Consider the following 27626-nt stretch of genomic DNA (forward strand, 5'->3'; position numbering starts at 1 on the left):
ACAACTGAAACCAATTTTCATCCTTTTACTGAGGAAAAAAATATTTAATATTTTTGTTATATAAGGAATAGTGCCTAAGGCAGGTACTTATACTCCTGACCTCAGCCCCACGCACTCTGGTTTTATAAAGCTATAGGACAGAGCAGAGTTGGAACTGAAAAATAGGGTAGAAAATAACATAAATTGGAGGGGAACAGTGGGATGCAGAAAGAATGACAACAGCCACATGTGCCCCAGTCAAAAACTTAAGTCCCTGCAGCATAAGAAAGATGCCAACCAAGTCTCTGTGCTGGCTGGGGATCCTGCCATGGATGCAGGAGAAAAAAATTCAATCACAAGGGAGTAAGTGACAACAAAGAGAAAACTCTGAGCCACAGCTACACTGGGAGGGGGAGTACCAGATTTTGCTACTTCTGTCACACAAGCTAGAAAAACCCTACCTCTCCCATTGGGCAGGCAACCTGACATTCCACCCAGTTCCTTGCCTTACCATACTATGTATTCGTCCTCTTGGAGAATTACGACCTGGGCTAAATGCTCCACTCCAGGATAAGGCTGAGCAGTCCTAGTTCTCTAGACTGCCTCTTTTATAAAGATTGGACTAAGGTAGGTGAAATGGTGAGAATTATAAAGATTTTACAAAATAAAGTAGAACCCAGAGAAAATGTCAAAGCTGCCGCCACGTAGCACCAGCAACCAATTCTTGCACTTCTCTTCCCTGTCTCAGTAATCCCCTACAGAAGGTTTACATGATTGGAACAACTCTTCCTTCCCTGCAAAGTCTCTGCTGGTGCCAGGTTATAACCTGGACAGTGGGGAGTGTCTGCCTTAGGCTGGTTTGTGCAAGTGGGCCACCTTAGGTCTCCTTGAGGACGTTTATCTTGGCGCAGATCTTGAGAGCAGGGCCCAGCTTGATGTTCATGGCACTCATAAGATGTTCTTCTTTAAGTAATAAAAGGGCCTGTCCATCAATCTCCTGTGAGCGAAATTCCTCTGCAATCTCTTGGCAGCCTAGAAGAAACGGTGAGAACATGTAGGTAGTGCCATATGATAGGAGGAGGGAAACTAAATGAAACTGAGGTCTAGCAGTGATTAATTCCAAAGTACTTGTCCTAAATTCAGTAGTATGAAGTCAGATGGCAAGCTTTAAAAGCAAAATGAAATTAGAAAGCAACTGGTATTTAAAAAATGGCTAGGTGCAGAGGCTCACGCCTGTAATCCCAGCATTTTAGGAGACCAGAGCAGGCAGATCACTTGAGCCCAGGAGTTCAAGACCATCCTGGGCAACATGGTAAAACCTTGACTCTAAAAAACACAAAAATTAGCTGGGCATGGTGGTGCATGCCTATAGTCCCAGCTACTTGGGAAGCTGAGGTATGAGGATCATTTGAGCCCAGGATGCGGAGGTTGCAGTGTGCCAAAATTCATGCCACAGCACTCCAGCCTGGGCAACAGAGTAAGACTCTGTCTCAAAACAACAACAACAAAACCAAGGTCCAAGACCAAGAAAGGAAAAGCAACTAAATTGTTCAACCACAGAAATCATTCAAATAGGTTAGAGACAGGGGAAAGGGAGAGAACAAAAATAAAAGCATGTTTTCTTTTATACTGGCAAAAAGATTCTTTGTGATATTTTTGTTTAAGGGCCCAGAATTCAGACAAATAGCAAGAAGGGTAGGGTGATTTTCATTTCTAGAGAAAACGCTTTGTCAAAATTGCATACAGGCTGAGTGCAGTGGCTCACACCTGTAATCCCAGCACTTTGGGAGGCCGAGGCAGAAGGATCTCTTGAGCCCAGGACTCTAAGACCAGCCTGGGCAACATAGGGAAACCCTGTCTCTGTTTAAAAAAAAAAAACAAAAACAAAAAAACTAGCAAACAAGCCCTCTTTGAAGAGTGGGGCAACCATGGCCACTTAGTTTCTAATACCCTGCTCCACTGACAAAAAAAATTTTTTCTCCATGGGAGGTATCATAGTTAATTACACAAAAATATTTTATCCAAAAATTTAGTGAGAAATGCAGTTACATCATAAAATGAGAATCAAACACTGTAAAATTGCTGACACTATAGAAGATAATATCAACCCAGAAAAAAATCAGGAAGTCAACTTGAATAAATATTAGGAGTAGAGCCTCTATATCAGCATTCAAGCTCCTACTGCTTAAAAGTCAATTACTTTCCCTCTTATCAAGGCCCCTGTGGGATGACGTAAGGAAAACAACCTGGGTTCTGTTGAAGAGAGGGTCAGTACCTTGGAGAGAAGCAATAAACTCGTACACCTCCTCTACACTCCAACGGCTGGGATTACTGGACAGGAACACAGGGTTGATGCCATGTAATTCCGGTGTAGGTGGAGCTGTATTGGGATTCCCCAGGTCACGTTCTCCATGCCCAGCTCTTACTGATAAAGGCCCAGGAGATGTTGGAGAGAGTGCTTCATCATAACTGGAATTATCTGAACCCCGGCTAGAGTCTTCTTGACCCTACAGGGAAAATAGCAAACCAATGAGGTCAGTGTCAAAGGTTTATTCCTCTCTCTTTCTTCCAAAACCACCCTGGGTTGGGCGTAGAAGAAAAACTAATCTTATCACATGTGAAATAAGCAGCACTTTATTTGCAAATTCCCAAAATCTACTCTCAAAGTCTTTCAAATAGAAACTGTATCACTTCCTTGATTCTCCCCATGACCTAACAATTGATCTAGATTTTCTCTACTCAAGTACAGTGTAAGGATTAATGGATACATGAACCAGTAGTTAGGTAAGAGGTCCAGAGACAAAGGGGGTCAGGATCTCTTGGAATTTGGAGTAATGCAATCAATGGGAAACCAGAGTTCTCATCTCACACCCTCTTACCTGGGCAAATGAATTGCCCTGCAGGGAAAGAAAAAAAGACCCAGTTTAAAAGCATCTGGCTCTGCAACAAGCAGCTCACCCGGTGGCACTTGCCCTGAATCTTGGCACGGGCAATGTCAGAGGAGCTGCGGCGGGGTCCACGCCTGCGAACGCGAGCATAGTTGGCTTCTTGAAACTCTTTCATTTTTTTCCTCTTCAGCCGGAACTGATGGCTACAGCTCACATTGTACCTACAGGACAGGGCATATATAGGATGTCAAAGTGCCACAGAAGACTACTCTGCTCTAAATGTGAATTACTGCTTATGAGCTGATTTGGGGAAGGGAATAAAAGCAAGGAGGGAGACATAAAATATCAACTATGAGACGATCCTGGGGAAGGGGTGTAACATTAGATGGAGATATCAGTGCTGAGGGCAAGGAGGAGGGTGCCCAGAGTACCTCTTAGCGCAAGTCATGGAGCAGAACCTCTTAGAGCCACGAAACTGCTCTGCGGGGGCGTACTTCCCACAGTACTCGCACTTCAGGAGATTCGCCTTCTTATCTAACTCTAAAAAACAAGGCATTGCTGGACAGTCACCATGGGTTTCTGCTGCCCCTCAGGCAATCATCAGGCTCAGAGCTGGATTCTAAAATTATTCTCAGGGTTTACCCCCAAACACCTACACAACCTAGTTGAGAATCCCTGAAACACAAAGTTCGAAAACTAAAATCATGAAGACTTGTCCCTTGAGAACTTTATGACATCTTCCTAACCTTAAGCCAAACTCTTTCCATTTTAGATGTCTTACTAATTTTATCCTAATTCATACTCTTAGATTTCAGATATGATTCAATTTCTGAGGAGAGAGGAACTACTAATGCCTAGAAAGATATAAGATCCTTCTACCACAAAGATTTCCAAAAGCAGGGGGAAAATGTAAGTAAGAGTCCTTAAGATAGATTATAAAATCTAGAATAAGGAGAACTGGAAATTAAAGATATAAATGTCCTATTTTAGATCATCTTTTGAAAAAAAAAAATTTTTTTGAGACAGTCTCACTCTGTCACCCGGGCTGGAGTGCCACGGTGCTATCTTGGATTGCTGCAAACTCCACCTCCCGGGCTCAAGCGATCCTCCCACTTTGGCCTCCCAAGTAGCTGGGACTACAGGCATGCGCCACAATGCCCAGTTAATTTTTATATTTTTTTGTAGAGACAAGGTTTCACTATGTTGCTCAGCCTTGTCTCAAACTCCTGAGCTCAAGAAATCCACCGGCCTTGGCCTCCCAAAGTGCTGGAATTATAGGCGAGAGTCATCACACTCGGCCAAAAAATACATCCATAGATTAAAGACTAATTCAAGGGCCAGGTGTGGTGGCTCATGCCTGTAATCCTAGCACTTTGGGAGGCCAAGGCGGGCGGATCACCTGAGGTCGGGAGTTGGTGACTACTAGCCTGACCAACATGCAGAAACCCCGTCTCTACTAAAAATACAAAAATTAGCTGGGCGTGGTGGCACATGCCTGTAATCCCAGTTACTCAGGAGGCTGAGGCAGGAGAATCACTTGAACCCAGGAGGTGCTGGTTGCGGTGAACCAAGATCGCACCATTGCACTCCAGCCTGGGCAACAAGAGCGAAACTCCGTCTTAAAAAATGTAATAATAATTCAAAAGGTTACTTTGGCTGGATAAATTCCCCTCACCTTATATAACTCCTTTTCCACAATTCTACATACTCTGATATATAATATGGTTTCTATATGTAGATGGACTTTATTTTATTCCTACTTTTTTTTTTTTGAGACAGAGTCTTGCTCTGTCGCCCAGGCTGGAGTGCAGTGGCACGATCTCAGCTCACTTGACTGCAACCTCCGCCTCCCAGGTTCAAGTGGTTCTCCCACCTCAGCCTCCCGAGTAGCTGGGACTATAGAAGCACGCTGCCACACCAGGCTAATTTTTGTATTTGTAGTAGAGACAGGGTTTCACTATGTTGGCCAGACTGCTCTCGAACTCCTGACCTCAGGTGATGTGCCTGCCTTGGCCTCCCAAAGTGTTGGGATTACAGGCATGAGCCACCGTGCCAGGCCTCATTTCTACTTTAAATAAATAGGTAACTACTATTTTACACTGAGTCCTCAAACACATCTCCACGAGTCTCCTTCCCCCAAATGGGTCTCTAAATAAATGCTCACCGGCAGATGGGCTGTCCACTCCCAAAGGGCCACCTGACTGATTCTCAGTCAGCCCTGTCGGAAGGCCAGTCTGTAGTGGTTTCTCAGACTCCTTCAGTAACTGAGAACAACCCACCTGTCCCAGAAAACATTGAGAGTTAAGTTAGCCTGATCCACTTCTGCTTCTCTCTAGCTTTCCCCAACATTTCCCAATCAATATTATGTCTTTGCTTGGATCTCTGTGTTAATGACCAAGTCTGGTTCAGAGAGAATCACTTTCAATATGGTAATCAAGAGTAGTAACTGGTCTCTATACAATGTTTGGAAGTGAGAAAAAAAAAAAAGTAGTAACTGGCTTTTTTTTTGCAGATAAGCCATTGGAGAACAGGTTCCTACGCTGGCTCCCTATTATGTCCTTTTCCTTCCTGTGGTGCAGAGAATGCACCAAGGAGTCAAGACACCTCAGCTCTAGTCCTGGTTCTGCAAACCCTAGGAAAGCTCCTTAACTTCACTACTATAATTTTATTCATTATAAAACAAATTAGTTTATCTGACTAAACATTACAGTTTTAAAGGTTACATTCTTCCTTTTTTGCTCCCCTTCCTAACATTTTCATTTTATGGTCCACACACTCCTTTTCCTTTCCTTCTTTATAACTAAATAGCATAATTGAACCATTCTTTAATTAAATAGTTCTGTGCCTTTTACTTTTACTGGAGTTTGAAAAGACAACAATCAGACCAAGTCCCCACTTCAAAGTCCCACCTTATGGCCCTGCCCTCACCGGGAAAGGTTCTGCTCCTTCCTGGATAACAAAGCCTTCAATGATGTGGGTGAGGATCTGGGGCTTCACGATGGCCTGTGGGGGTTTTGAGTCACCCATTTGTCTAGACACCATGGCTAGTGTAGGAGGCGGTACTGATGGGGCGGGGGTCAAGGCTACTAGTTCACTGCTTGGGGTATTAGCATTCACATTAGCCACCGATTCAGCTTTTTCTGGAAAACAAACACAGATTAAGCAACAGACATGAGATGACATATTGATCCATCTATTAGCTGAGCGAGCATGAGGCAGCATGATCTTCCATAATAATCTATGTTCACCCTTGACAATTCACCCTGGATTCCCTGTTTTTGGATCTATTCATTTGTTCACCAACTTCTGGCTCATTTTCTACTCAACCAGATTTATCTTTTAGCTCACTCTGAACATTTCTCTACTCTGTGTGCACTCCAACAGCATTTTAGAAGTCAGTTACCTCCAAGACTGCTCTTCTCGTCCATGACTTTTGGGCTCTCTGCTACTGGAGATGCCTTGGCAGGAAGCATTGAACCCAATGTGGACACATCATCTCTCTCCTCCTCAGAGTCAGCCTTGCGTTTGACAGCCAGTGTCTGGGGTTTACCCTATACCGTAAAGAATAGGAAAGAAACAAAGATGTACAAATGAAGGATAATAAGGAACCACAATTATTACCATACTTTCAAATAAAATTTTCTTAGTTCCAGATTTCCCAATTTATCTACTTCCCATGGTACACTAAAATTCCTGGTCATTCCTAATAACTTTACATCAGGACAAAAGAAAATGTAACCTGATTTAGTCCTGACCTAGGTCTTGAGACCCTGTATTCATGTAGACCAACCAAGAACTGTTGTTTTTTCAAAGACTGATTTGGTTAAGGCTATCTTGATCTAACTTATTACATACCCAAAAACCCAGAATAGTATCAGCAACAAATTTAGGAGTATAAAGTTCAGATATTATATACATTAATGTGTCACTCTCTTACAGAAGAAGCAGATAAATACCAATATTAACCCTCTTAACTCTTTATTCCCCTATTCAATTAAGCTCTATTTCCACTCTGCCCCAGGTCCACCCTCATGCATAACAGCGCCCTCAAAACCGTGAGACATCACTCACCGGCAAGTGCACAGACTGCATATAGAAGGCAGCAGGGACCTGGGCTACAACAGGTGAGGAGGTGGTAGCCCCACCCTTTACCACATGTGCTGTCCCCTGCACAGGAGCAAGGGTCATCCCAGGGGCCAATGTGGGAGGGCACTCTTGCAGTGCACCAGGAGCCTGGGATGAAGGTGGCGAGGAGGCCAAATGGGCCTGACCAGACTGCACTGTACCTGGCATCCCCCGGGAAGTAGGTACAGCAGCTGCCAGCTGTGCCAACCCCAAAGCCTGTGCCTGGGCTGTACCTGGCTGTCGAGTGCCTACAACTTGCACAGGGATATGGGGTGGTGGTTGCTGGGTAGCTGACATCTTAGCAGCCCCTAACTGAGGTGGCTTGATAGGTGCTACAGGTGGTTTGGATTGGATGGGAATTGGTGGCTTAGGGGCTGCATCAGGTGGAACAGACAAGGGTGAAGACTGAAGCATGGGCTGAACGACCAGGGTTTGGGCTTGCTGCTGGGACTGGGAAGGTGGGACCTGCTGAGTAGGTGGGACCTGTGGTGGCTGAGGGGCAGTGAGGGTGGTGGCTTGCGGCTGCTGCTGTTGTTGCTGTTGCTGTTGTTGCTGCTGCTGCTGCTGCGCCAACTGGAGGTGTGTAGCTGTGTGAAGGAGCTGGGACTGCCGGTGCTGGAACTGCTGCTGGTGGTGGATGGCAATCTGCTGCTGGATCACCACCTGTTTCTGCTGGAGGTGGATCTGTTGCTGTTGCTGAATCAGTGAATGGGGCTGGATCTGTGTGTAGGTGGCTGTAGGAACAATCCCAGAATAGAACAAAGAGAAAAAAGGGCAGAGAAAAATAATCATTGTAAATTAAAAGTAAATTCATTTTTCCAAGGTATACCTAGTTTTGGAATTATGCAGTGAAAAGAAATCTAGTCAGTATGAAACTTGGACATCACTTCATCCATACTCTTTCCACTGAATCAGACATTACCAACTACCACTAGTCTTAAAGATCTCAGAGAAAGAACTCCCTAGCTCAGTCATTTCAGATCCTCAGTAATTTCTTGTGTCTCTTATCTTTGCCATACTTAAATATTGTATTCTTTTACTCTGTACTCAGCAAAGAAGAATGGTTAGCCCCTCCTCCATTAGACTTGGAGTTTCTCAAAGGCTGAATCCATGTTTTATTCATTTTCACATCCCTAAAACACAGCCCAGGGCCTGACACTGCAGAAGCACTTAATATTCACTGAAAGAATAGATACCTACAGAGTTAAAGATACCAACATATTCCCACAAATGACTTGGATTTTACAAATCATCAGCTTAGATCACCATCTAAGTCTTAACAGTCAGCACCTGTCAGCTCTGACCTAACTCAGTTTCCTCCACTGTAAACTGGGATTGACAAACTCTGCTTCTCCATATTGTACCAGATTGTCCAGAGATCAAAGCATGTGATGATAAAGCACTTTAGAAATAGAACTGCTAGAGTATATAAATACCAAGTATAGTAATAACTAACTCTTAATTTTTTTGTGAGTAAATTATCTAAATATATCAACAACTAAGGTGCTAGAAACAAAAAGGCAAAAATCAACATGACCAAATAAGATACACACATCTAACTACATCTTACCCGCAGTCTGAAAGCAAGTATAAACTATCAGAGTCTTGCCCTGTTACCCAGGCTGGAGTGCAGTGGTGTGATCCCAGCTCACTGCAACCTCTGCCAACCGGGTTCAAGCTACTCTCCTGCTTCAGCCTCCCGAGTAGCTGGGACTACAGGCGTACACCACTATGCCCGGCTAATTTTTGTATTTTTAGTAGAGACAAGGTTTCACCATGATGGCCAGGCTAGGCTCAAACTCTGACCTCAAGTGATCCACCTGCCTCGGCCTTCCAAAGTGCTGGGATTCCAGGAGTGAGCCACCGCACCCCACCTCTCCATTAGTCTTAAGTGCTCTAAGGCATTTGTACTGTATCTGCTATACACTGGATCAAGTAACCACATTAAACAGTGAGGAGGGAATTCATCCCTTATAGTAAATGCTAAGTTACATGAAGACAGGGAATCTGCTTTTCAAAAATGTATCCCCAGTAGTTCCTAGAAAACGGTAAGCAATTCAGTAAGGTGTGATAAATGAATAGACAGAGTGATAAAACTGAAGAACTCACAGCCTAAGAAAGCGGACAGGGCAGCTTGTAAGCTGACTACTGCCTGGTAAAAACAGGTAAAATCTATATCTGTCACTTGTCCTCCTGACCCTGAACTAACATGTTCAAGGCTGATATGATTCCCATTCCTTCCACTATTCAAGAACCAACAGAAGTGGGGAAAAAACAAAAAGGCAAAGAAAAAAAGGCAAAAAAAGGAAAATTTCACATGAATTCTGAGAGAATAATGACATGAGGAGTGACAATTTACCTGAGCTAATAAGTGTCTGGCTGGGCGCAGGTGTGGCTGTCCGTGTCAGGTTCATGCCCACATTCTGCTGGCCACTCCCATCTGCTTCTGCCTTCTTGGCTGCTGCACTTTCTGCCTCTGTCTGGCTGCCCTGGCTCACAGTCACTGTTTGGGCTGCAGGCAAGGGCTGTACCACTCCTGTGCCCTTCCTGGGACAGCTCCCACCACCCATTCCTGAGGAAGGCAACTGACCCAAACCACCATGTGCCTGGCCACCTCCACCTGGACCCATGGACCCTGGGATGCTATTCCCACTGCCTCCACCAGCTTGACTAAGGTTGAGGGACTGGTTTGTGGCCCCAGAGGAAGCCTGTGCCACCGCCAGGGCCTGGCTAGAGGCCTGGGAGAGGCTAGAGACAGGGGAGGCTCCTGGAGGAATGGCCTTCTGAGTGGAGCCTTGCATTTGAGGTCCTTGAGCTGAGGCCTGTTGATTCCTTACTGCCAAGTTCTGCACCTGAAAGATATGAAAAAACAGATTGAGAAAAGGAGGACTGGAGGCATTAAAGATTCAAAAGCAGCCAGGATAGCTACTGTGTCATATTCCACAGAATACCTCAGTTTATATCTCTGCCTTTACCATATACTTTAAGGCCTTCCTACCTCCTAAGGAGGAACTCTGGAACCATATCTGATTTTTCAGCCACCTTCACTCACTAGCAAGTTTATCATCAAGTGTGGTCTTTTATTCCTTCAAAATATCTCTTCAATTATCCCTTTCCTCGCCATTCAATCATTCAGCACCTCCCAAAAACCTACTATGCTTCAGGTACTACACTGTGTACTGGAAATGCAGAGGAAAGACACAGTCTCTGCTCTTAATGATTACTTTCTACTAGAGAAGACAAGAAAATTATCACTTGTGATATAATAAGATGTATAGATATGCACCCAGTACCATAGGAGTACAGAGAAGGAAGATCAACTAAGACTAGAGAGATCAAGGAAGCGCTTCCTAAAACAAGTGATACTGATCTGACACTCAGTAGGTAATGGTGAAGGTGGGGGTTTAAAGATACTGATAGCAGCATTTGCAAGGCCAGAACCAAAAAAGGATTATTATTTAGGCCGGGCGCTACGACTCATGCTGTAATCCCAACGCTTTGGGAGGCCAAGACGGACAGACTGCTTGAGTTCAGGAGTTTGAGAACAGCCTGGGCAACACTGCCTCTACAAAAAAAAATACAGAAAATTAGCCAGATATGGTGGCAAACACCTGTAGTCCCAGCTACTCAGGAGGCCAAGGTGAAAGGATCACTTGAGCCTGGGAGGCAGAGATTGCAGTGAGCAGAGATCATGCCACTGCACTCCAGCCTGGGTAACAGAGTGAGACCCTGTCTGGGGAAAAAAAAAAAGACATTATTTTTAAATATTATTAAAAAAATGTATAATTTCTAAAAAGACTGTATTTTTAGAAATTATAAATATTTCCTTATGTTTGGGGTGAGTTACAAGGAATGGAAAGAAATGAAGCTAGGAAGGCAGGCTGTGGATAAGGAGGTAGGAAGGTGCTGGGCCAGTAAGGGCCTGGTGTGTTGAAATAAGGAGTCTGAACTTTAGTTTGGGAACAGCAAGTTTATCTGTCTTATTGATTGTTATATTCCTAGCACCTTCATAGTTCTGATACATAGTTAGTACTCCAAAATATGGATAAAGGGAAAGAATGATGTCTGCTTAACTGATTATAGGAAGTCAATAAAGGTTATTAATCAAAATAAACATTCATTTATACACATGTATACATTTCTTTTTTTTTTTTTTTTTTTTTCGAGACGGAGTCTCGCTCTGTCACCCAGGCTGGAGTGCAGTGGCGCAATCTCGGCTCACTGCAAGCTCCGCCTCCCGGGTTCACGCCATTCTCCTGCCTCAGCCTCTCCGAGTAGCTGGGACTACAGGCGCCCACCACCACGCCCGGCTAATTTTTTGTATTTTTAGTAGAGACGGGGTTTCACTGTGGTCTCAATCTCTTGACCTCGTGATCCGCCCGCCTCAGCCTCCCAAAGTGCTGGGATTACAAGCGTGAGCCACTGCGCCCGGCCTCATTTATACACTTCTGATTGAAGTATAAATCAATACACTTCCTATTTTAGAAAATATTTGTTATCATATCCAAAAGTTGAACATTCACACATCCTCTAACCCAGGAATTCCACAAGAGAAACTCTTGCCATGTACCACAGGAGGCATGTATAGGAATGTTCATGGTGGCATTATTCATTAGCAACCACGACCTGGAATCAACCCAAAGGGCCATCTACAGAAGAGAAGATGAATAAACTATAGTATATTCATACAATGGAATAGTATATAGAAACTACAATTAATAAACTACAATGACTGCAACAAAACAAATGGATCGTGACAATGTTATTAAGAAAGCACTCTCCAAAAGTGTACATACAGCATGAGTACCTTATACATTTCAATACAATTAAAATACACATATGGTGTCTGGGGTTTGCTTCAAAATATTCCACAGGCAGAGAAGGGCCTGAATGCATTGGCCATGTGTTGATAATTGTTGAAGCTGGATGGTAAGTACATAGGAATTCATACTTTTTCTGTTTTTGTGTATGTTTTAAATTTTCTATAATAAAAAGGGCATTTTAGAAATATAGAGAGATGCAATAAAACTATATGAAAAAGGACCCAAGGGAAGAATGGACTTAGAAATCAGAAGGCTCATTACTGTGGGTAACGGAAGGCAGCAGATGGAACTGCACACTGCTTATTACATTATTAAAAATCACTGAGTAAATGAATTGTAACAGGTTACGACGAGACCAACAGTGAGAGAGTGTCATGACCCAAGGATTATAATTTTATCAAATTCTGTGTACCAGAAGTACAATTAAAAAATTAGTAATAACAACATATATTTTCTTATTTTAAAAAAAGTAGTAAAAGTTTCCTGATAGTAATGTGGAAAAGAACTACAAGTAGGTAAGACTGAAGTCAAGAAGACCATTTAGAAATCTAGTACAATAGGCCGGTGCAGTGGCTCACGCCTATAATCCTAGCACTTTGGGAGACCAAGGTGGGCAGACTGCCTGAGCTCAGGAGTTCCAGACCAGCAGGAGCAACATGGAGAAACCCCGTCTTCTACTAAAAATACAAAACATTAGCTGGGCATAGTGGCACGCGCCTATAATCCAGCTACTCAGGAGGCTGAGGTACAAGAATAGCTTGAACCCAGGATGCAGAAGGTACAGTAAGCCGAGATCACACCACAGCACTCCAGCCTGAGCAACAGAGAGACTCTGTCTCGAAAAAAAAGAAAGAAAGAAAACTAGTACAGTACAGGTTAAAATAACAAAAACCTGAATTCAGGCAGGAGCAGTAAAGAAGAGTTGAGTTGATGGCTTTTGAGAGATATTGACAAGAATCATCAGGATTGGCTGCTACAGCACATAATATTATCTGGCAATCATTAATATACAGTTTTTCCAATCAGCTTCATTTCCATAATGGCTATTTCAAACTTTCCCACTCTCTCCCTATACCTCAGACTACCTTCTCTTTCTCCTCCTACTCTTCACCTCTTCGGAGAAAACAAAAACCATTATATGAGCGTTACTTCATCAGTTCCACCATATCTATACATTTATCTGCATACACACCCATCATTTCCCCCTTCTCTCCTCCTTCCTATCAAAAGGCAATCGGTCCTTCTCTGCACTCTATATTCCGCCTCCTCCTGCCATCTCAAGAAGCATATAATATCCACTGTCTCCTCTTCCACTTCTCCTTCTCCACTGGCTCCCTCATCACCATGTATGAACTGCACATTCCCCTCCCCAGTTCCACCTTCCTTTCCTGGTGCTGCTAAACTCTTAATAGCTGTTTACAGTCACTGTATTCATTCCCACCAGCCATTCACACCCCTCAAACTCATACTACTTTGGATTCACCACCCCCCAAACTCAACTGAAACAACTCTCCCTTCCTGTTAATAAAACCATCTTTCTTTCTCTCTCTACATTAGAAAGAGATGCCCCCTGCCCACGCACGCGCGCATGCACACATGCACATCTTGTAACATTTGGTTCCCTTGCCTTCGTGACACTACAGTCCAGATTTTCCTATCTGCTGCTCTTTCCCATTCCCCTCTGTCGGCCCATTACCCTCTATCGACCTTGAACTGCTTTCATCCTACCTCAGGGCCCCATATTAAACGTTCCTCTCCTCAACCTGTACTATCTCCCCAAACACTTTTTTTTTTGAAGATGGAGTTTCGCCCTTGTTGCCCAGGCTGGAGTACAATGGCGCGATCTTGGCTCACTGCAACCTCCGCCTCCCAGGTTCAAGTGATTCTCCTGCCTCAGCCTCCCAAGTAACTGGGATTACAGGGATGCGCCACCACGCCCGGCTAATGTTTGTTATTTTTAGTAGAGACGGGGTTTCACCATGTTGATCAGGCTAGATGGTCTCAAACTCCTGACCTTGGGTGATCCACCCGCCTCAGTCTCCCAAAGTGCTGGGATTACAGGCGTGAGCCACAGCACCGGCCTTTTTTTTAAGATGGAGTCTCCTCTGTTGACCAGGCTGGAGTGCAGTGGCGCAATCTTGGCTCACGGCAACCTCCACCTCCCAGATTCAAGTGATTCTCCTGCCTCAGCCTCCCAAGTAACTGGGGCCATGGACATGCACCACCACACCCAGCTAATTTTTTTTGTATGTTTAGTAGAGACGGAGTTTGACTATGTTGCCCAGGTTGGTCTCAAACTCCTGATCTCAGGTGATCTGCCCACCTTGGCCTCCCAAAGTGCTGGGATTATAGGCATGAGCCACTGTGCCTGGGCTCCCCAGGCAATTTTAAACACTGAGGAGAGTAAACTAATTTAGTAGATGGGGGACTTCAATTATCATCTATATGCCTACTACTCTCAAATGTTTATCTCCAACCCAGACCTCTCCTCTGAGCTCAAGAACCACATAATCAAACTGCAGTCTCAGTATCTCCTCATGGATGGCTCACACACACTTCTAATTAGGTCTGCATGTCCAAAACTGAACGTCACTCTAAACACACTTCCACATTCTTCGTCTCATGAACAGCACCACCAGCCACCCCACAGATTTCATATCTGGCATCTCCTTTAATTCCCCCATCTACTAAATTAGTTCACCCTCTTCAATGATTCTTCTAAGTTATCCTCAAATCTATGCATTTCTGTCCATCTCCATTGCTACCCCCCAATACAAACATCATCTTTCCCTTAAACTGTTAGAACAGTTATTCTCCCTACAGTCACACTCAGACCATATCCGTTTAGTCTCCAAAGAGGAAATCAACATGGTATTTAAAAAGCAAAACAAAACAAAAATACATCCAAATCTCTCTATGACACTTCCATATTTAAAATCCTTCTATAGCTTTCAATTGCTTTTTATAAAAAGCCCAAAATCCTAAACACAGCCCCCAAGGCCCTGCAAGATAAGGTTCCTCCTACCCGTCTAGCCCCACTTTGCCAAACTCCAAGAATACAAGACTTTTAATTCCTCAAACAAATCAAGTTCCTGCCCTCCTCAGGACCTTTGGACACACTGTTCTCCTGCTTCCAACACTCTCCTTCCACATCCTTATCTGGCTAACTTCTACACACCCCAAGTTAAATGTCACCTCCTTGACTTTTACACCCCATGCCAAAGCTAAATTAGATCCCTTTCTAAATTCTCAGAACACTCGGTACTTTCTCAATTATTTCTCCATTCAGGTGACTATCAGTTTAATGTCTGGTGTTTCAATGGTCTGTGAGCTCCATAAATGCAGTGATCATGACTTTCTTGGGCATCCAAGGCTACGGAATGTTTGATATATTAATAACAGTAGTTTTTCCTAAACACTCACTACGTCCAGGCACTCCTCAAGTAGTCAAACGCAGCAACTCATTTAGTCCTCACAACACATCCTGAGGTAGGTATATTACAATACCTATTTTACAGATGAAAAAAACAATAACAGAAAGATGTCAGATCATTTGCACAGGGTCACACAGTAAGTGGTGGAGCTGGAATCTGACCCATCAGATGCGTATTTTTAACTACTGCCCTCTGTTCCTCCACATATTGACAATCAAATATCTGATGAATGAATGAGTGGATAAATCAAAGAACTGGATATGGAAATGGAACCAACCTCACTCGTGGCTCCCACTGCTATCACCATAGGCTAAAACAAAGACTTGCCTTACAGCTAGATGACCCCAAGAGTTTCTTAGCAAGTTCCCTAACTTCTCTTCTCCAGGAACTGTTAGAACGGTTATTCTCCCTATAGTTCTTCCTAAGTACTTTCCTCATCCTGTTAATCTGCTGTTCAATAGCTAGCAACGATCCCTGTGACCTATGAAGTTAACTACAACCTCCTTTACTTGGCTTTTACGCTCCACCCTAGCAATGACCTCTTCTATCATCAGGCCTGTTGATTCTATTTTATTTATCCCCTCATCTCCAACGCCCACCACACATACTCATATTTAAATATATGACTATACTCTTACACTTGCTGTTCTTTCTCTAGTTTTCTTCTCACTCCAAATCAAATCCACTCATCCAAGCCTCTGCTCAAGTATCCCAATAACGCATTGCACAAAGTAATGTAACCAATTCTTTTCCAAACTCATGTGTCACTCAAAGTTAGCACCATTTAGTTTAGCACTTTCTTTTTGTTTTTGAGACAGAGTCTCACTCTGTCTCCCAGGCTGGAGTGCAGTGGCACGATCTCAGCTCACTGCAACCTCCGCCTCCCAGATTCAAGCAATTCTCCTGTCTCAACCTCCCAAGTAGCTGGAACTACAGGCGCACACCACCACGCATGGCTAATTTTTGTATTTTTAGTATAGATAGGGTTTCACCATATTGGTCAGGCTGGTCTTGAACTCCTGACCTCAGGTGATCCACCCTCCTCAGCCTCCCAAAGTGCTAAGATTACAAGAGTGAGCCACCATGCCCAGCCTAGTTTAGCACTTTCATTGTCTAAGCTCTTTGAAGACCTGACTCACATTTCTTTTTTTTTTTTTTTTTTTTTGAGAAGGAGTCTCGCTCTTTCACCCAGGCTGGAGTGCAGTGGCGCGATCTGGGCTCACTGCAGGCTCCGCCCCCCAGGGTTCACGCCATTCTCCTGCCTCAGCCTCCTGCGTAGGTGGGACTACAGGCGCCCGCCACCTCGCCCGGCTAATTTTTTGTATTTTTAGTAGAGATGGGATTTCACCGTGTTAGCCAGGATGGTCTCGATCTCCTGACCTCGTGATCCGCCCGCCTTGGCCTCCCAAAGTGCTGGGATTACAGGCGTGAGCCACCACGCCCGGCCCTCACATTTCTTTTTTAATCCTGCAAAATTTCTAATACAATTGTTCCTTGGTATCCACAGGGGATTAGTTCCAGGCTCATGGACATCAAAATCTGAGGACATTCAAGTCCCTTTTATAAAACAGAGCAGTGTTTGCATATCATCTGTGCACATAGCACATCTTCCCATATACTTTAAATCACCTCTATTACTTATAATATCTAATACAACATAAGTACTATGTAAATGGTTACACTATGCTGTATTTTTGTATTATTTTTGGTTCTTGTATTGTTATTTTTAATTTTTTTTTGCCCAAATATTTTCTTTTTTTTTTTTTGAGACAGAGTCTCGCTCTGTCACCCAGGCTGGAGTGCAGTGGCGTGATCTCGGCTTACTGCAAGCTCCACCTCCCGGGTTCATGCCATTCTCGGGCCTCAGCCTCCCAAGTAGCTGGGACTACAAGCGCCTGCCACCACGCCTGGCTAATTTTTTGTATTTTTTTAGTAGAGACGGGGTTTCACCACGTTAGCCAGGATGGTCTCGATCTCCTGACCTCGTGATCCACCCGCTTTGGCCTCCCAAAGTGCTGGGATTACAGGCGTGAGCCACCGCGCCCAGCCTTTCCCAAATATTTTCAATCTGCAGTTGGTTGTATCTGCGGATGTGGAAGCCAGAGATGCAGAACCTGCAGGTATGAAACCCACAAACAGGGAGGGCCAAAAGTATACGAAGGAAGAACTCAACATTTACCAGCTTACTGATAAATAAACTAAAAGGATGAAATAATTATCGTAAGATCCTAGGTTGTGTCCCATCCATAAGAAGCTAAAATTCCAGGCTCAAAAATACATGTATTTTGGGAATAAGTCACGAGAAGTAATGGTGAGGAAGACCTTACTGGGAAAAACAGTGAACAGAAAGAGAAGACTGAAAGTTGAGAACTAGAGTAACTCACAAACAGAAACAACCAAACATTCCTCCAGTAACTCAGCCAGGTCAGCTTTACATCTAACTAACAGAAGAATTCTCTCAACAATCTCTTCTCTTCTGACAGTACTAGGAGAGAATTAAGACTCTCCGAATAGGCCAGGCGCGGTGGCTCACGCCTGTAATCCCAGCACTTTGGGAGGCCGAGGCGGGCGGATCACGAGGTCAGGAGATCGAGACCATCCTGGCTAACACGGTGAAACCCCGTCTCTACTAAAAAAAAATACAAAAAATTAGCCCGGCGAGGTGGCAGGCGCCTGTAGTCCCAGCTACGCAGGAGGCTGAGGCAGGAGAATGGCGTGAACCCCGGGGGGCGGAGCCTGCAGTGAGCCGAGATCGCGCCACTGCACTCCAGCCTGGGTGAAAGAGCGAGACTCCGTCTCAAAAAAAAAAAAGACTCTCCGAATAAAACAAACCCACAGAGGACTAGAAGGATAGTGAGGAAATTTACCCTATCTTGAAAATAAGACTTCCCAGATCCACAAGACTATTTTCAGGCAAATCTCCTTGTCTTTCTAACTCAAATTAACTCAAAGGTTTTACAGGATTCAAGTTCTATGGTGATTAAGGGAAGGAAAAACAAAACACAAAAAATAAGAATTCTGAAAAGTGTAATGGGGCAGAAGGGTGGACCCAGGTCCGTCCCGTGGTCACTCCCTTCATCCTGCCCAGTGCCCACCCACAGGTAAAGTCATCGCCACTAACCTGATCTGCATCTGCATGAACTCCAGGAGACTGAGCAGATGGCACTTCCTGCTGGACTGCAGCCACTGCCCCATTAGGCATCAGGATGAGTTGGGAGGCTAGAGGCACATTCCGACCCAGGGTTCGGTTTACCTGCAATAGGTTTCCCAGCTGTGGCTGGCAAGGACAGGAAGAGAAAGAGCAAAGAGGACAAGAGGGAAAGAAGAGACAGAAGAGATGGAAAGGAAGGACCACAAGACAAAATAAACAGAAGATATTAAATAGCTGAGCCCTGCCTGTTCCACACCAACCCAGAAGTCTCATATTCTCCACATGTAATGAACCATCCAGAAGAAAACCTAGAATGCATAGAAAACTACAGATTGATGTCAAAGAGTCACACGTCAAAGAAATAGAGAAAATTAGGATTTTAGAACAAGTACTTATATATAGAAAGTAGGTAGGCTGAGCGATAACACAGAATTTGTATACTTGAGCCACAGGTTTAAAGGTTGACTGTATCTAACACTAATTTAGTCAAATGTTAAGCCAGTATTTTCTAGCATAATATCTCAATTTAATCTATAGGCTACCTGTGAACACAGAACATCACTTCTAGGTTAAGTATGGGAAGTAGGTCTCAGCTTCTCTCAAGACATCAGGGTTACCATGGTTTAAAAAAATGGCTTTTGGCTGGGCGCGGTGGTTCACGCCTATAATCCTAGCACTTTGGGAGGCTGAGGCAGGTGGATCACCTGAGGTCAGGAGTTCCAGACCAGCCTGGCCAACATGGTGAAACCCCGTCTCTACTAAAAATACAAAAATTAGCCAGGTATAGTGGTGCATGCCTGTAATCCCAGCTATCTGGGAGGCTGAGGCAGGAGAATCGCTGGAACCCGGGAGGCAGAGGCTGCAGTGAGCCAATACTGTGCCACTGCACTCCAGCCTGGGTGACATAGCGAGATTCTGTCTCAAAAAAAAAAGCTTTCACTCAAGTCTTTGCCAGGGCCAGACAATTATGCCTCTGGGGCAATGGTGACTGCATCTGTGGCTTACCCGTAGATACATCTGGGCCTGAGACTGGTTGAGGGGTGGGGAGGTGGTGTTCCCCAGTAGCACAGATTGGGTCAAGGTGGTAGCACTGGGAGAGCTCACACTCTGGGATCGGCTGATGAGCTGGGCGGCCGATGTGGTGGCCAGATTGATCTGTGTGGTACAGAAAGGAACCAGGACTAAGGATTTGGGAGAAGTAAAAGGAAATGTACATGACTGACAAATTCAGAGTCACACAGTCAAGAACAGAATATTTCACTTTCATGGAGCCAGGGGAAATGAATAACGTCCTCATATCCAAGACTGTCATCCTGGCTACTTTAGGGTTATTACCGAAGTGAAAAAAAAACCAACAGTCTCTAACCACTAGTGTTAACAGTTGAGAAGACAAAAGATTGAAACAGAACAGATTTTACTCCTCATTGAAGAGTCCAGGGATTAGTCCCTTTCTTTGTTATCTCCTCTTCTTCCCCAGGATTTTCTTTTCTCTCTTCCTTAGACTTCCTCTTTAGAGACTCCAATATAGACTAATGTTGGTTACTTTCCCCTTGTACTACTATTCTCTACTTAAAAGCAGTAACTATCCACTGACGGCTCAATAAACACTCTCAGATCAGCGGCACAAAGTAATTTAACCCAGAGACAAAGACCCAGGTAAAGAAGCCTGTCAGTGGGAGAGGGCGTACTCACCGAGGCCTGGGTGGTGGTAGTCTGCTGCTGTGTAGTGCTGGTGTTTGGGGAGCTGGCCTGCCGACTGGCAGCAATTGTGGCCTGTTAAAGGGGAAGGGAAACAAGAAATAGCAAAGACAGTGAAGGAAAAAGCTCTCAGTCTTCTAGTAATAAATCACAAGCACAAAACATAGAGATTTCATGTTATAAACAGGGAGATTCCACTTTAGGGTAAAGAAAAGTATATTCACTAGTCCAGTAATCCTCACATTACGACATATGCTAACCCATTAGCCCCACATAACCCTCCTGGGGCAGAGAGGCAACTTGTCCTCCAGCTCCCACTCTCTTTTAGGTGGAAAAAGATTTTTTTTTTTTTTTTTTTTTGAGGAGTCTCGCTCTTTCACCCAGGCTGGTGTGCAGTGGCATGATCTCGGCTCACTGCAACCTCCGCCTCCCAGGTTTGAGCGATTCTCCTGCCTCAGCCTCCAGAGTAGCTAGGATCACAGGCGCACACCACCACGCCCAGCTAATTTTTGTATTTTTAGTAGAGAGGGAGTTTCACCATATAGGCCAGGCTGGTCTTGAACTCCTGACCTCAAGTGATCCACCTGCCTTGGCCTCCCAAAATGCTAGCATTACAGGCATGAGCCACCACGCCCAGCTAGAAAAAGATCTTTTGGTCAGGTCATATCATGAGTCAGTAAAAGTCTAGTCCAGAGGTATCCAATATAAATGTAATGTGAACCACATATATAATTTTCTACTATGCAAATTTTTTAAAAGTAAAACAGGAAAAGTTAACTTTCATAATTTATTTTATTTAGCCCAATATAAAATAACACTTCACATGTAATTAATATTTTTAAATTACTGACATTTTATCTTTTTTTGTACTAAGTAGTCTAACTCTAAAATTTTATAGGACGTCTCCATTTAGACTAGCCACATTTCAAGCACTCAATAGCGATATGTGGCTAGTGACTACGTTATTCGACAATGCAGGTCTAGAACACAGCCACTCTACACCTAAAAAGTGATTTTATAGTTCTTACTGCAACCCCAGAAGCTAAGATGCATCCATCCTCCCACAGGAGGACAGGAGGACAGGAGGTGGAGGAGGCTGTCTGCAGCCTGGCTTAGTATAGGATGCTATATGCCCAAAAAATCTCCCCTACCCACCTGTAGTGCCTGTCCCCTCCCTCTCCGGCCAGCTGGCTGCTGACCTCTCACCTGCTGGACGGCAGCCAGGCTATGCAGCTGGGCATTACTGAGCTGCTGCTGGAGCATGAACTGGTGGAAATACTGAGCTGCATTGGGCTGCCGCTGCAGTGCCTGCAGAGCCTGGGAAAAGAGAGGATAAAACATTTAGAATGGACCACTCCTAGCTCCTATTCTATGTAAATCACTGTATTTGTGTGAAAGGGGACCATGGGAAGAACAGAAACCAGAGGAGATGGGAGTTTGGGCTAAATCGTCAATGGCTGATTTTCCTTCATTTTTTTAGAGCAAAGTCAACTTGCTCTATCACCAGGCTGGAGCACAGTGGTGTGATCACAGTTTACTGTAACCTCAAACTCCTAGGCTCAAACAATCCTCCTGACTGCCTCAGCCTCCCAAGTAGCTAGGACTACAGGTATGCACCACCATGTCCAGCTACTTTTTTTTATTTTTAGAGATGGGGTCTTGCTATGTTACCCAGGCTGGTCTTGAACTCCTGGCCTCAAGAGATCCTTCTGAGCCAGGCGCAGTGGCTCCTGCCTGTAATCCCAGCACTCTGGGAGGCCTAGGAGGGTGGATCACCTGAGGTCAGGAGTTCAAGACCAGCCTGGCCAACATGGTGAAACTCCGCCTCTACTAAAAATACAAAAAATTAGCTGGGCGTGGTGGTGAGCGCCTGTAATCCCAACTACTAGGGAGGCTGAGGCAGGAGAATTGCTTGAACCTGGGAGGCAGAGGTTGCAGTGAGCTGAGATTGTGCCACTGCACTCCAGCCTGGGCAACAAGAGTGAAACTCCATCTCAAAAAAAAAAAGAGATCCTTCTGCCTCAGTTAAGTCTATATAGTCCTTTAAAAACTGGAAAAAACAATTACAGTCGTGCACCACATAACCACTATTTGGTCAATGGCAGACCACACAGACAAGAGCGGTCACAGCAATAGCCTATACTGTATAACCTAGGTATAGAGTAGGCTATATAATCTGGGTTTGTGTAAGTGCACCCTATGACAGTCACACAATTACAAAATTGCCCAACAATACATTTCTCAGAACACATTCCTGTCATTAAGTGATGCATGAATGTAATTCTATGGTTTATTCTCCATAGAATGTAAGAAAAGTAAAGCAGTGCAATTTACACAAACTTATTTTTCCAATTGGGAGCTGGAAATATATGCCATAGCAAAGACTAGATTGTATGAAAATAAACAAGATGCTGATTAATGTAAAGAAAATAAGAAAAAAAGCTGGGCATGGTGGCGTGTGCCTATAGTCCCAGCTAGTCAGGAGGATAAGTTAGAACTGGGAGTCTGAGGCAGCAGTGAGCCCTGATGGCACCACTGCACTCCAGCCTGGACAACGGAGCTAGACCTTGTCTCAAAAAAAAAAAAAAGGAGAAAATGTAAAAGTATATTTTAGGTATACAGTAAAGGTAATACAGCCCTAATGGGTTGGAAATAATGAAAAAATAAATAGTGGCTTCTAAAAGATTCCTTCAGGTAAAATTTTCAACGAATTCAACTAATTGGCATTTTTACATATCTACAGTAGGCTAATACAGATTTATAAAATGAAAATAGTAGTTTGGTTTTAGTGCTAACAGGACTTTCCTGTATTCTTATTCTTTAATAATTAGAATTATTTTTATGATATGTATAGTTATTCTAGTAACCAAAATATTTGCTAAAAGACCTCATTTCCTAACAGAATTAATAAAAACATGGAATTTGCTGTTTGTTTAAAAACAAATCTCTAAAGAGTTCCATGATACTTCTATTACTCAAGGGGATTTACAAGAATGGCCAAAGATTAAAAACCTGGCAATCCAGGATGAAAAAGGGTTAGTTAGAACCTAGCTAGATGGACTGAATGTTGTTTTTAAATCCTTATTTGAAAGACCGGATTTCAATGTTTGCTTGCCCAAACATTTGTAAACTCCTAAGATTCTCAGAGCTGGAAGACAGCTTAATCATCATCTAACCCAACTCTCCCCAATTTGTTGAAAAAGAACTGAGTACAGTTATTTTCCAGCATCACTGCCTACCACAAGCCAAGACTCACAGACCATGGCCCCTCAGAGCTGAGTCTCACCTGCACTGCTTGGCGTTCATATAGTGACATTTGAGCTATCTGGGGCCGAGAGCTGCCCCCTGAGCTGGAACTCCCATTGGTGGAGTTGGAGTTCTGCTCGCTCTCAGTCTCCATGATAGTGGTCCAGGGTCCCCAAGGCTGGTGCTCTGACTCAAGACCTAAAGGGAAGCAGTAAAAGGTTAAAATTTATATCTTGATCCCAAGCTGTTATCTCATGTTATTATTCAAGAACACAGGAAATCCATAAGTATCTAAGAATCTTCCTCCTCTTTCATAAGCCATGATTTCTCATCTTAAAACTCCCAAATCTTCAATACACTCGTGCAACCATGTCTTCCCAATACTACCATCTTTTGAAGCTATGCAGTCTCAAAAGAAACAACCTTTACGTATTCCCTCATGGCTGTCATTAAATAAAATGGCCAGAATATGAGATGGCACCTTACAATACCAAAGCTACCTTACATTCCCATAGCATTTTTTAACAGTTTAAAATCTTTCCACTTAAAAGTTTTGGTTATCTCATTTTTGTGTCCATCTGCATTGTTATCATCCAAATGAGTCACCATATACTAGGGAGCCACTAGTTGCCTCCTTTCACTGGGCTAGGCACTTCACCTATATACTCTCTCTCACAGCAGTGCTGTAAAGTAAACACTGTTATCCTCATTTTACAATTTGAGAAATAAGGTTTTCTGAGGTTAAAGAAGTTGCTCTAGTAAGTGTCAAGTCTTTAGACTAACACATGCTTCTTCAAACTAAACTGTAATTAAGGCAGTGTCATTCACTATGATAGTGAGTACTGTTATCCTCATTTTATGGAGGAGGACCTTAAGATACAGACACACTTAGTGGGTCATGGAAGGTCATAAAACTAGGAAGCAGAAGAGCTCACCTACAGCCCACACAGCCCAAATAGCTGCCTGGTTCCAGCTCAGGCTACTAATAACACCTCAGGCATGTCGCTTTCCCTCCTTATACCTGTTTCCTTACTGCAAAGAAGACTTCATACTGAATGTAATATATCATTTTAAGAAATGACTCCGGGGTATGAAACATAGAAATACACACAATGAAAATCTTCAAGAAAGTAAGATGCAACTTTATAGTCTACTAACATATCAGAATTTACCCACTGGGGACTACACTTACATTTGCAAAAAGACACATATGAAAACATTGCTAAGAACCAAGCAAAGAGACAGGAGATGAGAAGGAATATTCTTCCAAAGCAGCACTAAATGACAATAAGGTTTTTACTCATTCTTTTTTTTTGTTTTTCTTTTTTGTTAAGCTACACACTATTTTCTCTACTTCTGAGGCACTGGGCCACTAGAAGTATCAGGTCACCAAAATATTATTTGGCTTAGGAATATAAACATCAAACCAGAATTTCTGCTAAGCGTTGTCAACAGTTTCATTAGGGTGAATGGATTGGTCATAGGGATTGCATCCAAAACAAGCAAGCAAAGTAAATAAAATCAAACCTCTTGGCCTTAGCAATAAAGCTGAGGATATTTCTTATTATCTCATTCCCAGTATCATCCGATCACACCATTATCCCCCCCCAAATCTTTAGTTTCATTTAGGACTAGCAAATGTCACTGCAAACATGTATATTACCCAAAAAGTACATAGGAAAAATCATATCAGCTTCAGCTTCAACTAGTCTACCTTCTCCCCACATCTTTTGCCAAAATATCAAAGCACTAAACAGATACAGACCCATGAATCCTCATTATCAGCATGTGAAGAAAAAAAGTGGGTAAGGATTAGAGGCAGCACGGCACAGTTTTATAGATTACTGGATTTAGTTCACTGGACTCAAGAGACATGAGACCCCTTTGCTAAGTATAGAGACTATAATTCCTACATTCACATGTGAAAATACTCACAAAATGTATGACCCCTCGTCTCCCCAAAACTGAATTCTTATTAATAATGTTTTCTGGATTGTGAACTAGAAATAAAAATGTAAAGGGACCAACTTAAAGGCTCAATAAAATCAAGGGAAATTGCCACCAAAACCAGGATTCCTGGATCCCGGGCACATAAATGTATTAATTTGTAATCAACATTATGACTACAAGATTAAATATAAAAAATGGAGACAACAAACAGTTTGGGAAGCACCAGGAATCAAAATTTTCAAAATTAAACTGGAAGAGAGTGAAAAGCTCATCCACAGATGTCCCCAGAGTAGCTAACCCACGGTCATCTTAAAAGGTAGCATGTGGGTATACATGGGGTTGGGTAGGCGTACAGACCTACCGAAGGGAGCTAGAATGGGACATTGAGGTGGACTTAGTATTGAGACGAGAGTTGGAGAAAGTCAATATCCCTAAGCACGAAACTCTTATCATGTAGAAAGGATGGGACATAGGAAGGGGGACGGGAGAAGGGGGTGGTTCAGGGAAGACTGTGCCAAAGACACGGTAATAATCAAGAGAACAGGGAGAGTAGACGCCCAAGGGTCCTCGTTCTATATAGAACCTTGATGAAAATGATGTTTCAAAGAGAAATCGAATACACTAGGGGAAGGGGGTGGATCCAGTGGTGCGCCCGGAATGAACTGACCCAAGTGAGCTGGGACATGTGCATACAGAGAGCAGGGAGACAGGCAGAAGTCAAGGAACTAGAGGCTGAGGAACCCAGCGGACCACGAAAGCAGGGAGATAACTAGACAGCATGCTCGGCTGGAAGGACCAAAGTCAGAGAAGGGAAAATGAATAAGAAAATGAGCAGTCAGAGGCAGTTAGGGTGACGGACAGACAGCATGAAGCGCAGCAGAATGAATAGCCAGAAGACTCGGACAGGCAGAGCCGAAGGACCGCAGAGCTCAGCGCCGGAGGTAGGCAGGGAAAGCAACTGGGGGAGGTACCTGGGGCGTTACACAGATGGAGGTGGCTGAGGAAACATCCCCGCGCAGCCAAGCCCCCAGAGGTCCTGCCCCTCCCCGGCCCTCGGTCACCCGGTTACCTTCTCGCCTGGCTCTGCACCCAAGTCCTCCCCGGGGGCGTCCACCTCATGTGCCGGGGTCCCCAGTCGCCAGGCTGGGCTGGGGGCTCGCTCGGCCTCCGCGGCGGGCTCCCCTCGCCTCCTCCCCTTCCTGGAGGGGCGGGGGCGCCGAGGGCGGGGTGGGAGGTGCCCGGCGCGGCCGCGGCTCCCCGCCCCTCCCGCCGCTCCGGGTGCGGGCCCGGCCGCGGCTCAGCCAGGCCTCCGGGGCTCGCTCCGGGCCTGTCACTTCCTGCCCGGCCGAGAAGGTGGGGGCCGCAGGCCGGGGGCTGCGGGCCGGGCTGGAGGAGGGGGCTGCGGGGAGGTGCTTCCGGGGCAGCCGGACCCCTCCCCCGTCCCTCCGCCTCCCCTCGGCGCCCTCCGCCCCCTCCCTCCCGCGAGTCCCTCGTTTCCTGCCGGCGCCCGTTGCCATGGCGACGCAGCTCTCGGGCCTCTGCGCTCCAGGCCCCAGGGTTTTTTCCTCTCTCGCTCTCTTTCTCCTCTTTTTTACCCCCTTCTTTCTCTCCGAGTTCTGCTCGCCGGTTGGAAGGACGAAACTAAGAAAGTGCTGGCCTCTAGTGGGGAACGCACCTCTCGGAGACGAAAGGGAGATGGGAGAAGGGAGGGAAGTGACGTGAGACGGGGAGAAAGAAGGTATTTTCTGGAGCTGCTGGGAATAAGGGGTAGAAAGAAAGGATCAAAGGGACCAACAGACAAGAGAGGGAGAAAGAGCAAAGCAACGACCCCTAGAGAAACGATAGACTGGGAAAGGAAATGAAGCAAAGGAAAGGAGAGAAAAGGCGAGAAAAACTTTGAGAATGAGAGAAAGGAGAGAGAAGGTTGATTGTTTAATCCCTCACCTCAACTCCAAGAAGGCGGGAAAGAATGCTGCAGAAACAGCTAACCCATTAGGAGTTGACTTCATTTTCAAAGCAGCAACCTAATATAACTTCCTTTGGATAACATTTCAGTTTGTCATTTCGGGGATTTATGTGTGCTTCGATTTCAATATGTATATGAGTTCGAATGACAAAAACGGGAAAAGGCCAGAGTATAAAGAGATGTAGAACAATGGGGCTGTTTCTGGGAACACTAAACATTTGATAGGGGAGCCTTTGTCGTCGTATTTATGATATCAACTTACCGGTTTTTAATTATTCTCTCATCGTTCAGTAAATATTTACATTCAGTAAATATTTATAGAGCGCCTACCATGTGCTAAACCGTGGAAGCTTGGATTGCATCAGT

At 44.4% G+C, this 27626-nt stretch overlaps 1 protein-coding gene across 8 annotated transcripts; it reads right to left on the bottom strand.

Moving 5' to 3' along the window:
• Positions 1-10: 10 nt before the first annotated feature.
• On the bottom strand, positions 11-26379 carry PHC1 (polyhomeotic homolog 1). Of its 8 annotated transcripts, XM_055280737.2 has the most exons (16): positions 25110-25272; positions 23385-23542; positions 21305-21415; positions 20093-20173; positions 19406-19555; positions 18371-18526; positions 9583-9844; positions 9352-9504; positions 6939-7726; positions 6271-6418; positions 5796-6007; positions 5032-5146; positions 3299-3407; positions 2938-3088; positions 2255-2486; positions 11-1011 (listed from the first exon to the last, which is right to left on the bottom strand). In XM_055280737.2, the coding sequence occupies exons 1-16, from the start codon at positions 25111-25113 to the stop codon at positions 857-859; spliced, it is 2985 nt and encodes a 994-aa protein (XP_055136712.1). In that variant the 5' UTR covers positions 25114-25272; the 3' UTR covers positions 11-856. The 8 variants fall into 8 exon arrangements, with proteins under 8 accessions (XP_055136712.1, XP_055136710.1, XP_055136711.1 ...); XM_055280735.2 differs by lacking the exon at positions 25110-25272 and adding an exon at positions 25656-25980 and having other exon boundaries at positions 9352-9844; XM_055280736.2 differs by lacking the exon at positions 25110-25272 and adding an exon at positions 25280-25646 and having other exon boundaries at positions 9352-9844.
• Between the last annotated feature and the right edge of the window lie 1247 nt (positions 26380-27626).

This window comes from Symphalangus syndactylus, chromosome 5 (assembly GCF_028878055.3).
Source record: "Symphalangus syndactylus isolate Jambi chromosome 5, NHGRI_mSymSyn1-v2.1_pri, whole genome shotgun sequence".
Lineage (NCBI taxonomy): Eukaryota > Metazoa > Chordata > Mammalia > Primates > Hylobatidae > Symphalangus > Symphalangus syndactylus.